Source organism: Moschus berezovskii, chromosome 26 (assembly GCF_049115385.1).
Source record: "Moschus berezovskii isolate FMDL1 chromosome 26, NW_MosBer_1.0, whole genome shotgun sequence".
NCBI lineage: Eukaryota > Metazoa > Chordata > Mammalia > Artiodactyla > Moschidae > Moschus > Moschus berezovskii.
The window spans coordinates 21,669,407-21,684,697 of NC_142485.1; the positions used below are offsets into that span (position 1 = coordinate 21,669,407).

At 37.0% G+C, this 15,291-nt stretch overlaps 1 protein-coding gene across 2 annotated transcripts in view; it reads right to left on the reverse strand.

Annotated features, from left to right (window-relative positions):
* The window catches only part of DLC1 (DLC1 Rho GTPase activating protein), a 441,468-nt gene that overhangs the window by 295,761 nt on the left and 130,416 nt on the right, over positions 1–15,291 (reverse strand). For both annotated transcript variants that reach the window (XM_055416517.2, XM_055416516.2), the window contains exon 4: positions 12,195–12,335. In XM_055416517.2, coding sequence (XP_055272492.2) covers positions 12,195–12,335 — 141 coding nt within the window. The remainder of the gene's footprint in view (positions 1–12,194; positions 12,336–15,291) is intronic.

The window sequence follows — 15,291 nt, forward strand, 5'->3', positions numbered from 1 at the left end:
GACCAGAAGATGGCAGCATTCTGAAAGGAAAAAAGAAAACAAGAAAGCAAACAGGAAAACAAAAGGCAAGATTCAGCAATCATCATGCTGCTATTCAAGGGTTTAAGGATGACAGTTTCAATGTGTTAATTTTTTGTATAATTTATTTGTTTCAAGGTATAAGATTTCCTAATCCCAAGAATAATAACTTGAGTACTCATAAGAGCCTACCTGTACTATTTTCTCATTAAAGAAGAAAGTCCTTTCAAAGACCCAATAATTATATCTAGATAGAATTTTAAGTCAGTAGTATGTTCATTTTCTCTTGGAGTAAAAATAATATTCTAACATAATATATATGGTACTCAAATTTATGTCCCAGAAAGATATTAACTGCATTAGAATTTTCTCTAAAATATCTGTTTGGGGTGGAGGAAAGTTCTTGTGTACTATAAAATGCATTATATAGAAACATAATTTAAAAAACATGAAAATATTCTTCCATAGAGAATTATATCTCTTTATATATCTATATATAATTTTATTTACAAATCTTTAAAAAGGAAAAAGTCCTACATCAGCCTGAAAGAGTAACAAAATTTTCTTATGTGCTTAACTTACTAACAGCTTGAACTGAACTGAACTGAAAAGATACACAGGGGAGCATATACTTCATGTCCTTTTAATGTCCTTCCAATTTGGACAGCAAATAGAATTCTGGATAATCCGCAATGACAATATTCTTCAAACCAGTTAATGAGTAATGTTGTTTATTCTGTGTAACTCAGAAATATGCTACGATAATTGTATAAAATAATAAATATATGATGGTAACTAATAAAAAATATTTAAATGATTTAAATTTTGTGTCTTTTGTTTTTAAATGGAATCATATAGTTTTTGCCATATAATTATTTTCTGGCTTGACAGTAATATAGTAATGAAAGTTTTCCCATATTTGGTAAGAAAAAAATTACATTTAGTATCCTATTACTTCAAATACTCAAGAAAAACAGTCCTTCGGCCTGAGTCTGAATATAAGCAGGTATCCTTGGGATCAATTCCTGCCACCCAGGCAGTTTCTAAGTCAGAATATATCCATTTACTCCATTAAGTTGTGCTGTGCTGTGCTTAGTCACTCAGTTGTGTCAGACTCTTTGTGACCCTATGGACTGTAGCCTGCCAGGCTCCTCTGTCCATGGGATTCTCCAGGGAAGAATACTGGAGTGGGTTGCTCTGCCCTCCGCTAGGGGATCTTCCCAACCCATGGATCGAACCCAGGTCTCCTGCACTGCAGGCAGATTCTTAACCACCTGAGGCACCTGGGAAGCCCACGAATACTGGAGTGGGTAGCCTATTCCTTCTCCAGGGAATCTTCCCCACCCAGGAATCAAGCCGAGGTCTCCTGCACTGCAGGCAGATTCTTTACCAGTTGAGGTACCAGGTAAGTCCCTCCACTAAGTTGCTGCTGCTGCTGCTGCTGCTGCTGCTAAGTCACTTCAGTTGTGTCCGACTCTGTGCGACCCCATAGACGGAAGCCCACCAGGCTCCCCCTTCCCTGGGATTCTCCAGGCAAGAACACTGGAGTGGGTTGCCATTTCATTCTCCAATGTGTGAAAGTGAAATGTGAAAGTGAAGTCGCTCAGTCCTGTCCGACCCTTAGCGACCCCATGGACTGCAGCCTACCAGGCTCCTCCATCCATGGGATTTTCTAGGCAAGAGTACTGGAGTGGCTTGCCATTGCCTTCTCCTCCACTAAGTTAGACTGACCTAATTCCCTCCATCCAAGCTTGATCTGGCCATTTGAGACCCAATAAGTGTACTTATTGCTGAAACCCATCCTTCTTTATGCCAAGAAGCTACTTGAGCTTCTAGAGTCCAGTCCCAAACTAAATGTCCAGTAGCTCTGCCAGACAGGGTTCATCCCTTGTCACTGCATTAGACCTCTTCCCCATCACAATTCCCAAGAAACGGACTCATGCAGAAGGGTGTTTCTTCAGAACTTGTTGGAGCTGAAGAAGAAATCAAGCCCTCCAACAGACAAAAAAAATTATGCTACGTAGACCCCCAAAGTAGAAAAAAGTAAAAATCTAGGCAAACGGCTAAACACTTACATTTTACCTCTCTGCAAGAATACAATTATTTTAAACCTTTGGCATCATTCATTTTTAAAATTGTGTTCAAATTTGTTCATCTACAGCTCAATTGGTATCACTGACTCAATGGACATGAGTTTGAGCAAACTCCGGGAGATAGTGAAGGACACGGAGGCCTGGTGTGCTGCAGTCCATGGGGTTGTAAAGAGTCGGATACAACTTAGTGACTGAACAATAAACAACAACAGCTCAACTGTCTGTCAACATCCACTCCATGTTGGAGTATTTTAATATGCCATCTGATCAGTATGTTTTCTGACTTGATGTTTTTAAGGAAAACCCATTTTTTAAATAGTTTCCCCTCCTTTAGGGGCTATGAGTTCTGCCTTTAGGTAGGCCAATCAAGGAGCTGAAAAGTGGTATTCACCCCATTTGGGTGTGTGCCTACCAATCTTTAGTCTTGTCTGAATATAGTTTCAGAGAACAACAAAAAGGTACCACCATAACCTTGAATCTGTGGTTTTTATCTTGCTCAGTGTTCTTACCTTTCAGACAGCAGCAGAGAAGAAATGTGCTGCCCTGGCAACCATCATCACAGCTCATCGGACACAGATCTGTGTGATAGGATGTTAAAACTGAAGTTCTGACTTAAACCCTAAGGTGACAGATTCAATATCAAAGTGAGTTGTGATACAGGAAAAAAAAATGTACATCTTGTAAAAAGATTTGGAGGAGAATGCATTAGAGAATTCTCAATCACCTCTAATCCCCAAAGGATCTAATAGGATGAAGAATCAGAACATTTGAGGGAAAGTGATTTTGGAGAGGGATTTGGAGTTCTGTGAGTCCTCTTCCACATTTTTCCCTACAAGGAAAGGTTAGTAGGGAGCCTGTTCTCATTTCAAGGCTGGTTAGAGGAACCTCAGTGGGATCCTCAGTGGGACACGGAGAGGGTGATGTGTCAACTACAACATGAGGTCCACAGGAGCCTAACCTAGCCTATGCTATCCCACCACCTAGCACAATGGCTTACACATGTCCATAGTGAGTTCTTATGGGGTTTGTTTGGGAAAAAAAAGAATTAAATTTTGTAACATTAATGTTTACAACATTAATAGTATTCAAGTTCAGCTACATTATAAATTAGAAAGGCTTTTGTTTAATAAAATGTAGAATAATTTCATAAGATATGAATACATCATTTAGATATATTACACATGGCTAGTAAATTTTTTTACATTCTGATTAAGATGTTCAAATATCTAATAAATATTTTAAAAGTTCAATATTAGGAGAAATAGAAAATTACTCTTTAACAAATATGTGAGCCCTTTTTAGTCTATGTAACTACATAAGAGAATATTAGAAATGCAGACAAAAATATATGTAGAACTATTCTTTACAGTGTTATATAATATTGTGTTAACACAGAAAAAAACTACAAATGTGCTATCAGTAGGGAAATGATTGCACAATTTTGATATATTCACAAAATTCAAAACGTAAAATTTAAATTTGCTTAGGAAACACATTTATATAAAAATTCTACTAGTTGTGAGTTCTAAATGTTTCTATCTCATAACAGTTATTTAAAATTCTGACTTAACTCCCCAATAGACAGTTTTTTAAAAAGTAAAACTATCTATCTACAGTTCAGTGTCTGAAATAGAGAATTTAATGATCTGAACCAGCAGAATTCCAGACCCAGGCTAAGGTGAGTTGCTCTGATCCAGAGCCTGCTCTCTCCCACCTTTTTGTTTCTGATTGGCACCCAGAGCTCAGGACTCAGTGATGATGAAACTTTGTGAGTGAAAGTGTTGCCCGAGCAGCAGAGAAGTTCTGGGTTAAAGTTCAGCTTTACCAGGATGCTCCTGGATATAAAGTAGACATATATCAGAGGCTATCTGGACCCAAGAAAAAAATTCTCCAACATTTTCCTCACCCAGGATGTAAACAACCTTAATGCTACAGACTGAAGGCTGATATATAAGGCGGATGAAAGTAAGTCTGGCTGGGACAGATGGAGGAAGCCAGTTTCAGGAGTGCCCAGTGTGCAGTCTGAACAGCACTGATTTATTATTATTATTTTCTTGTTTGTATGATTCTCTGCATTTTACAGTATGACTAGTTTGGTAATGCCCATGTAGTATCATAGTGTTTATATAAAGGTAGTGCCTTCCAATGGAGAAGGCAATGGCAAGCCACTCCAGTACTCTTGCCTAGAAAATCCCATGGACGGAGGAGCCTGGTAGGCTGCAGTCTGTGGGGTCGCTAAGGGTCGGACACGACTGAGCGACTTCACTTTCACTTTTCACTTTTACACATTGGAGAAGGAAATGGCAACCCACTCCAGTGTTCTTGCCTGGAGAATCCCAGGGACGGGGGACCCTGGTGGGCTTCTGTCTATGGTGTCACACAGAGTCAGACACGACTGAAGTGACGCAGCAGCAGCAGCAATGCCTTCCAAATGAGTCAACAGAACCACAACAAAATAAAATGGACAAAGCAATCTACGGTAAAAAGGAAGTAACTGGAGTTGTTTTCATGAGCTGCTGCTGCCGCTGAATTGTTTCAATCCTGTCCATCTCTGTGTGAGCCCATGAACTGTTGCCCACCAGGCTCCTCTGTCCGTGGGATTCTCCAGGCAAGAATACTGGAGTGGGTTGCCATGCCCTCCTCCAGGGGGTCTTCCCAACTTAGGGATCGAACCCTGTCTCTTATATCTCCTGCACTGAAAGGCGGGTTCTTTACCATTAATGAAACTTGGGAAGCCCCGTTTTCATGACTGTCCACTGATTTTCTTTCAAAGGTGTTTAATAATCCAGAAGTTACCTCCCTTACACCAAGTTGTCATCGTCGAAAGAATAAAGAGTCACTAAAAAGTGAGATTGGCAACAATAATGTAAGGAATATGAACTATTCATTTCATTCTAAAACAAGAAAGTAACATACAAAATGCTCATTAACTAACCAGAATATCAAGAACACTGGTAGCTTTCAAGTGATTGTATCTTAGGACCCCATGAAGACAAAGAGTAAACAACTCCCTTATTTTCATATTTTTGTTACATGACTCCAACTGTTTAGATGAGTGATATTCAGAATACGCAAATGCTCTCTGGCTGTTTTTACTTTTTCATTTAGAAAGCTGGTTTGTGGTAGATAGCTCAAAACTATAGTCACGAAAACTCTCTGTGCAAATTTAGTGTAAAAGCTACTGAATATTCACATGGAAAATCCAGTTAAACATTTCAACTGACTCTGCTGAAGTGAGCATCGAGGAAGCCATCAAACATCAGGGGCAGCATTAATTATCAATCAAAAATCAAAGTAAGGAATTACAAAAAGAATGGAAACATTGAATATGTAATTAGAACTTGGGGACAACTCAGTTTGAAATGAAGGAAGTGCTGCGAAAAAGGCTTACGGGTTATTATTACTGCTCGGTGCGATGAATTATATTCTTGGTTGCTGTGATGTGGCATGCCGTTGGCTTGCCATTTTACATTGCCCAGAAATAACTGGAAGTTTCTATTTCTCTTGGATGAAAATATGAGCTGGATTCGAGAAGTAACATCAGCACATGGAAAAACTAAATTTTTCTCATTGTAATGATGATAACATACAAAAGAACTATTCATATGACCAAATCTTAGGTTGTAGAAATTTTTTTTTTTTTTACCATTTCTTGTCCTCATTTATATGTTTCATTTTCACCATCTTTCTTCTAGTTGTAGGAATTCTGCTCCAGATGTCTAATTAACCAGGCTAATACAAATGAAATATGAACAAGAGAGAAAAACAAATTTTCCAATGAAAAAAAAATCACATAACTACCATGTGCTCAGACTTTAGTATGAAGGATTAGCATATCTGGATGCAAGTTACACTTATTCTTGGCACAATGAAACTCCTAGATTCAAAGTGAAAAATCTTACGTGAGGAGGTTATTGTGGAGATCAAATAAGCCCATCCCAACAATACTATCAGGAATTAACGTGCATTTGGAATGGAAACAGATGTCAGTAACTTCAAGCACAAGAAATGAGAGAATTTAGAATTATTTTATTGAATAATTTTAAGTAGAAAAGTCAATGGTTATGAAAAAGTTTCTATTTTTCAAAGCCAAGCTTAATGAATTAATATTTATTTATAATTTCAAAATCCAGAATATGTGAATGGAATCCTCTATGTTAAGAAATATCTCATTGTAATAATCACAGAATGATTTCCTTTTTAGAAACAGCTCTCTTGTGGCTCATTTTTCCTTAAAAACGCTATAAAATTTGCCTTATTTTTCTCTCTCATAAACAATGAGGATCTTAGTGAACAAAGAAAAATACTTTAAAAATCCACACACTTTAATGTTGTTGCTTAGCTAGGTCAAAATTAAATTGTCACATTCAAAAGCATTACAATCAAAGGCATTTTTCTAAGACCATTACATCTTTGTTCACAAAGTGGTAAAGTTTACTAATTCAAATTTTTTGATGTTTCAGAAGAATCAGACTAAACTCCTTTTACAAATTCTGTGTGGTTATTTTTTCTTTTACTATGCTATTTTCCTTACTTACCATAAGTGACATTGTGAAACAATATTTAAATTCTAGTAATTTTATGTATTTTCCCTCTAAGAAATCAGTAAAAAGGAGTATTTGCAGTTCCTATTTGCAAAAAAAAGTTATTGTTTCACCCCTTTGTTTTAAATAGTGGACAGCATTAGAGAAAATTACTAGCTTTGTTAAAAAATCTGATAATCACTTAAGCAAAAAAAACAGAATAATATCTTGGGAAAACAAAATAGAGACCTAAAATTTTCCATACGAATTGGGTTTTAAATGATCCTTGAAAAGGATGTGATTTCAACTCCTGAATCTACAGGCTGTTTTTCAGTTTTACTGCCTACCATTTATTAATAATATGTCACATGCATAATGCCTTTAGCTTAATAATTATATGTATGAGAGGTGTGATTACAATTTGTATAAAATGCGGTTTACACTGGAAGTTTTATGGGGAATCTCTGATGGTTTTTCTCTTCTTTCTTGAATCAGTTTTAATTTCCTTAATATGCTACATAATTAGGACAAATACCAACAACATTTTATAGTTTCATAGCAGATTAGACCGTATCATATTAGATGTAAAAAGGAAAAAATAAGATCCTGTTTTTAAATGACTTAAATGTTAACAGCATTCATTAAAAATAACATCAAGTCAAAATTCATATACAAAGTCATTACCCTCCTTTTTACCTCCACTTCAAAATACTTCTGCTTTTTAGGGAGGATAATACTACTGACAAGTGAATGTAAGACTCAAGATTACTGTTTGCTTCTATTAGACCAGAGAGGAGAAAAATAGATTTATATAAGTGCCTTACAGTTGTGTTTCAGAGACATATTGAGAGTTTTTTGTTTTTTATTTTTTCTTCAAGGATAGGTTACAATGATCATGCAGTCTTTGGGACTGTTGGTGAAAGCGGCTAAAATATCAGGTTGACTGTGGCACTGGAGTTCCTTCCTTAATGGCAACCCACTCCAGTATTCTTGTCTAGAGAATCCCTTGGACAGAGGAGCCTGATGGGCCGCTGTCCTTGGGGTCGCACAGAGTCGGACACAACTGAAGCGACTCAGCATGCCTGCATGCACTGGAGAAGGAAATGGCAACCCACTCCAGTATTCTTCCCTGGAGAATCCCAAGGACAGAGGAGCCTGGTGGGCTGTCGTCTATGGGGTCGCACAGAGTCGGACACGACTGAAGCGACTTAGCAGCAGCAGCAGAAATGACCATGAACTTGCAGTCAGGACATACTCTTCGGTCACCCTCCAGCAGTATTTAGGTAGGACTTATTCTGAACCATTCTTGGGAGGAGTTGGCAGTCCCTGGCTGGTTGGCATTCTATCTACCCTCAGTTTCCACCTCCTCCATGATCTGTGTCTCGACACTTATCTATCTCATTGCTGCTATTGCTGCTGCTGCTGCTGCTGCTACTAAGTCACTTCAGTCGTGTCCGACTCTGTGTGACCCCATAGATGGAAGCGAATACTGGAGTGGGTAGCCCTTCCCTTCTCCAGGGGATCTTCCCAACCCAGGGATGGAACCCAGGTCTCCCGCATTGTGGGCAGGTCTCCCGCATTGCGGGCAGGTCTCCCGCATTGCGGGCTACTTTGGTAGTAATGATGAAAAGATTAGGGATGTATTTGGTCTGTGGAAGTAGAGCTACTGTTGCCACATTGAGCTGCAATAAGATATATCTGTCTATTTTCAACCTGCGGCAATTACAATAATGAAGGTTAATAATTTCTGCTGTTTTTGATGTCTTCAAAGGAGGGTTATTTTGTGATTCCAGTGTTCAATACACTCTAGTATGAATGCCAATATCTTCCAACATTCCTTTTGATAGTTGAAGATACACACAAAGCTGTCTAGCTGGGGTTCCAAAATGCCCCATATTATTGAGGTTCCCAGTTTTGTGGTTGTTGGAATTCTATCACATGGCAACGAGGGGGGTTGTTTTTCTATGAAGCTGATGCTACTATATAGCGCAGAACACCCTCCCTGTTCCAGCAGTACTTATTTTACAAATAAAATCTGTGGATTTTCTTATCTCAGGCTTGGCCTCTTCCTTCATATATTCAGAATATTTAAAGAACTCTTACAACTCAATAATAGAAAAAAAAAAATCATAGTCTTTAAAAAGGCAAAAGGCTTGCATAGACATTTCTCTAAAGAAGGTTTACACATGCCCAAGAAGCACAATGGTGAATGTGGTACATGAGTTTTATCTCAATGTTAAAAAAAAAAAAGAAGAATCGAACAGAAATTTCAGTACTGAAAAATACAGTAACTAAAGAGCTCAGTGTGGATTAAACAGCAGGTTAGACAAAGCTGACTAAAGAATTAATGAATTGAAAGATAGGTTAATAGTGATTAACAATGATTTAATGACCACCTATACTGATCAGTAGCTTTAAGTAAAGCAACAACCACAACGATATTTCTGGGGTTTTGGTGCCCAGCTTTAAAATCTTTCATATAACAACCCTATACTACTTAGCGCAGGAACAACTCAAGCAACCGATTATCCTGGTCAAAGGATGTCAGAATACTGTTCTGCAGTAGATGAAAGCACTATATAAAGATGGTATGACTACACATGGGTTGTTTGCCTAAGTGTCTAGTGTGAGAGGCATTACGAGACTGCCTCAAAGGAACAAAGCAAAGAAGTTAAGTAAGAAATGGATGAGACTTTTTCTCTGATAATTGTTGCATCTGGGACCATCTCAGTGCCTGGTTCAGTTGGGTGTTCCCTTTTTTTTACTGTAAATCACATTTTATACCTATCTGTGAGTCATGTACTTTTTAGTTACGTGCTGTACATTGTGTGTAAAGTAGGGACTGAAATAAACATTTATACCTAGTAAAAACAAAAAAGAGAGATGGATGAGATTTTTGAAATAAAGCACCAGACCTTGTTTTAAATAATGTGTATTTTGGTAGTAGATATCCTACCTTCTAGCTTTTTAATTTGTATGTGTCAAATACATCTCAGAAATCTATTTGAATGCTCAGTTTTCAGCTTGATATATACATGGTATTTATGAAAACTCTGAAGATTACTCATTGGTCCCCTTCTAATAATAAATATAAAAGTAGAAATCTTATTGAAACATTTGCACTTAGAAATCCAGAGACCTTACACACAAAAGGCAAGCCAAATATTTGTGGTAGTTAGTCACCATTATAAATAGATTCATAGCAGCAAATCAAATGTAACATTAAATCATTCTGAAATGAAAGTAAGCATTCTGTAAAAATATGAGAGAAGGACACGGAACAGAAATTTAGTTCATTTTACATGGATATTTGAAGTAGGTGTTCTTTGAATTTAATGTTTCTACTTAATATTAAAGTTGAAATTTTAGCTCATAGTGAAAACAACCACTCTGTAGGATTCTACAGTTCTTTCCGTTTTTCACAAAGTAGCCAGTCTGTCACTATTCCCTAAGCTCCAAACTTGGGAGGGGGCTATGTATTTAATACCTCATAAAATAGGTAAAATTCTTCATTCTAATATTTTAACCTAGGGATAACTGAAAACATAAAATTGATCCATTGCAAAAGACTTCTTTTCTAACTTTACTAAAAAGGAATACTCAAAATAATAGTAACACCAAAAGCAGCAAAAAATAAACACGCGTGCACATTAAAGCAGCCCTTCTGCTAACACAAAAGCTTGTTTTTCAAGATACTTTTTAAATTGTTCTTTTTCTTTAAGAAATTTCCTAAGAGTCAGTTGCCTTCGACAGTAGAGTGTTTCTCTCCCACTCTGGCTACCTCTCGTGGCCAGCCAGAGAATTTGACTAAAGTCCTAGGAAAACTGATGGCTTTATGTTTTTTATTCTGAAAGCTTACTAAAGATGGTTACCATAAAACCATGTACATATCTCAATAGAAACATAATGACCACATCTAAACATGGGAGTACTGAAGAAAGACTAAGGAACTGTATGGAGAGGGGCGGCAATTTTTACAAATTATAAGGTGATCACACACTAAAAAATGCACATTTCAAGGGAGAAATAGCAGATACCAACAGTGATTATTCTAAAGTAAAAGATGAACACAGAATAAATGTTATAGTAAAAAGAACACTCTAAAGATCATTAAAAGGTGCTTTAAAAACTGATTTTTGCATAAATATCATAAAAAAGGAATTCACCTCCCTTTCTATTTCTTTCTCATATGTCAGCCCCACACCTGTTTCCAGTAACATTTCCCAAATCTTCAAGCTAAAACTCTCAAGAGGTTTTGATCTTTTCCCTTAATAAGAATGTGGTAAAATCAGATTGTTTGGCTTCTATTTGAATTCTGCATTTCAACTTTCTCTGTTCAAAGTGGAAAGGGAGAGACCCATGTCACTGCAATCTGCCCAGTGACATACATATTGGACCCTATTTTTTCAATGTACTATAAAATAGCACTGGGTAGTATGTCATTGGTTCTTCCCATTTCCAATAAATATAGCACTAATGTGCAGCATGTCATTGCATTTCACTCCTTACACACCTTCCTTTTTTGCTAGACTGTGAGATAGTTAAAGACAGAGAATGTATTTTTATTACTCTCTAAGTCTGTTTCATTTAGCATAATACATGGCGCATCGTAGGTGTTCAATAAATATTTACTCCATCAAAAGTAATCCAGACATTCTTGCAACTGAACATGTCTACTATGTTTTAAATTCAAGTATTCTCTTCTGAGCTTTATTTCAGATTTACCTTTTATTTTAAAGGCAGGCAAAAAAAGCAATCCAAACTCATTTCTCTGTGTTAAGCTAACATGGACATTTAAAAAAAAATAATACAACACTATGATTTTCACTAAACTAGGAAAGGTTATTTTGGAGCACTGGGACTTTAGATATTTGAAGTAGTAATTACTTCCTCCATAAATGTTACCTTTAGAGTCAAATACTGCTTTCCTGTTGCAGTTCAACTTTTTTACTTAAAGGAAAATGTCTTTTATTCACAATTCACTGTCCTATACTACTACTGTATGTGGTAATTCTTCTTTTCATTTGTTTTTGTAGCATTGCAAAGTCCACTAAACACCATAATAATAATGACAGTAGCTTACACTTTTTCAGTATTTTTTCTGTGCCAAGCATTTTACCAAGCACTTGACATACCCACACAAAACTTATCATATGTGTGAAATTGTATATCTATCTCTACCCTTTAATCTATCCATCTATCTGTTTATGTATCTATCCATCCATCCATTAATTTTCCAATTGGTAAGCCTTGTAGTCAAAATAATAATACAGGGAAAATCATCTGAAGATTTTCATTCTTGTTTTTTTAAAGTTCTGAGTATCCAGCAACAAAATTTAATACCATATTTTGAATAATTTTAGAACAATGACCCATTTTAGTAAAGTACTTGTGTAATCATCTATAAAACAAAAAAAATAACATTTGTTGGGTTAAACATTTCAGGTCACTGCAACTAAGAATCCAAGAGTATTTCTTCTAAATTGAATAGATGAGATATCAACTGTTACATGATGATCATCAACACTTCATTTTGAAACTGTTATCATATATAACTTACCGAAGACTTGGGTTTGGTTCCAGAATTGGCCACTGGGGTGGAAGACTGTGGGTCAGTGGACTCAGTGTTAGAAGACAAATTTATCTGTGTCTGATTTATCGAAGTGGTATCTGTTCCACTCTCAGGTCCTGATTCCAGATCCTATTAAAAAATACATTGATACGAAGGATATGTCCACACTCTCTACATGCCTTTCTCCCTGAATCCCACACATTTTCACCTCCTCCTTCTCCCAGACACACCACATAGTTATGACAACCAACACTGCCCTGTCACACAGAACCATGTACTATTCTGTATTAATGATTGTACTCTTTAGAGGGTCTCATTTTAGAATGCAAATACTGAAAAGGGGTAATACACTCCTTTAGTAACTTAACAGCCAATTGTGCATTGGAAAGGGCAGTAGAGGTAGCTAGCTAGGACACTGCAATAAGTCGGGAGATATTAATATAAGCCCATAGACAACCCTGGTTCATTGTGTGACCCTGAGTAACTCACTTCACATTCTTCATAAAATGGAGTTATGGGTGTCAAATGAAAAGATAGTTCTCATTTCTTCTCACCTCACTCTCCTCTATGTTCCCATTAAATCTCCATGGTGACACTTACCATCATGGCCTGGAATCATTTAGCTCAAGGGTATGTCTATCTAATGAACTAAAAGCTATTTAAGGGCAGACTTGTACTTTGTCATATGTAATTCAATTCCCTCATTTGTAAATCAGTATAATAATAGCAGGCACTCATAGAGGCTTATGAAGATTAAGCAAGATAATGCAAATTGTATGCAACAAGCACATTATTCAATTTCATTAAATGCTAGGCATCACTGTAAATAATGTTACTATTGATATCATTATGTATTCTGAGCAACTAGTGCACAATATGTGGATAAGACACGCCTGTTCAATGAACCCAATTACTCAGTAACCACTCCAAAGGTTGTGCCTTTAATTTACTAAATGCTATCTCCACGTTATAAGCAGCCTGAGAACACAAAGGAAAGTCTAGGATGAGGAGAATGCAAAGGGTGGTGGGTGGGAAGGAAGTGAAGGCACACATCACTTTATAATTTTATCCTGAGAAAATCACGATTTAAATATCTTTGCGTCTACTCTTTCTACATCTCAACTTTACCATGGCCCACATGCTTAAATATCATCTACCCTGTACCCCGACTCTCTGGTCTTATGTTCTACCATTTTTTTTGTTTCTGTATGCTTCCACTATACTTGCTGTTTGTCAGTCCTTCTAGTACACCAAGGTGGTGCCTATAGTAGCAACTATGCCCTTTCTAATCCCCTGCCCAAGTACTTCCCTTTGCTGGCCCTTGTCACTCAGCTCTCAGTTTGAATATCACTTCTTCAGAGAAGCATCCTTTGACATTCCAAGCTAAAATAGTTTCTTCCCTTCAACCTTCATAGCATATCATTCTCTGCTTTACAATCTTATCGCCCTGTTTATCTACCATATATCAATTTTATCCGTCCACCATCTCTACCTATGTATCATCTATCCCCTTTTCATTCATTCCTATATCTAATCCTTTTATGTCTCCCTTTATTGGGAATCTATGTATCGCCAGAGTAGGGGTTTCACCTGTCTTGTTCACTGATACATTCACCAGGCTTATAATAGTACCTGGCACCTAGAATATGCTCATAAATACTGTTTTATGAAAGAATAACTAGACTGACAAATACTAATATGTAACCAAGGGCTTCCCTTGTGGCTCAGCTGGTAAAGAATCTGCCTGCAATGCGAGAGACCTGGGTTCGATCCCTGGGTTGGGAAGATCCCCTGGAGAAGGGAAAGCCTACCCACTCCAGTATTCTGGTCTAGAGAATTCCATGGACTATATAGTCCGTGGGATCGCAAAGAGTCAGACACAACTGAGCGACTTGCACTTTCAAGGAGGCACAACATCTCTACATTAGAAACTATAAGACATTGATAAAAGAAATTGAAGAAGACACAAATAATTGGAAAGCTATCTCACGCTCCTGAATCGGAAAAAATAAAATTGTGAAAAATATTATGCTACCCAAAGTGATGTATAGATTCAGTGCAATCTCTGTCAGAATGCCAATGACATTTTTCATAGAAAAGGAAAAAATAATGCTAAAATTTGGATGGAACCACAAAAGACTGTGGATAGCCAAAGCAATCTTCAAAAATAATAACAAAGCTGGAGGCATCACATGCTCCTATTTCAAATTTTAGTGCTGTAGTAAGCAAAACAGTACGGCACTGGCACAGAAACAGACACAGAGACCAATGGAATAGCATAGGGAGCCTAGAAAGAAAAGCACGCATGCGCAGTCAACTGACATTCGGCAGACAACGTGGTTAAGAATACTCAATGATGGGGAAAAGCAGTGTTTTCAATAAATGATGTTGGGAAAATCAGATATTCACATGCAAATAAATTAAATCGGACCCCTGTCTTATACCACTCACAAAATTTAACTTCAAGTGAATTAAAGATGCAAATGTAAGATCTGAAACTGTGAAACTCCTATAAGAAAGCATAGAGAACATGCTTCTTGACATTGGTCTTGGCAACAATTTTTTGGGGTATGATACCCAGAGCACAAGCAAAAGAAGCAAAAGTAAACAAATGGGACCATATACAACTATATGGCTTCTGCACAGCAAAGGAAAGAACGGAATGAAGATGCAGCCCACAGAATTAGGAGAAAATATCTGCAAACCTAATACTGGATAAGGGGTTAACATACAAAATATATAAGGAACTTAAACAACTTACTAGCAAAAATCAAATCTGACTAAAACATGAGCAGAGTTCCCAGGCAGACATTTTTCCAAAGACATATAAATAAGCAACAGGTACACGAAATGATGCTGCACATCACTAATTATCAGGGAAATGCAAATTAAAACCACAGTGAGACATCACCTCACACCTGTCAGAAATGGCTGTCATAAAAAAGACAAGAGGTAATGAGTATTGACGAGAACGTGGAAAAAAAGGGAATTCTAGTACACTGTTGGTGGGAATATAAATGAATATAGTTACTATGGAAAACAGTACGGAGGTTCCTCAAAAAGTTAAAAATAGAACTACATATAA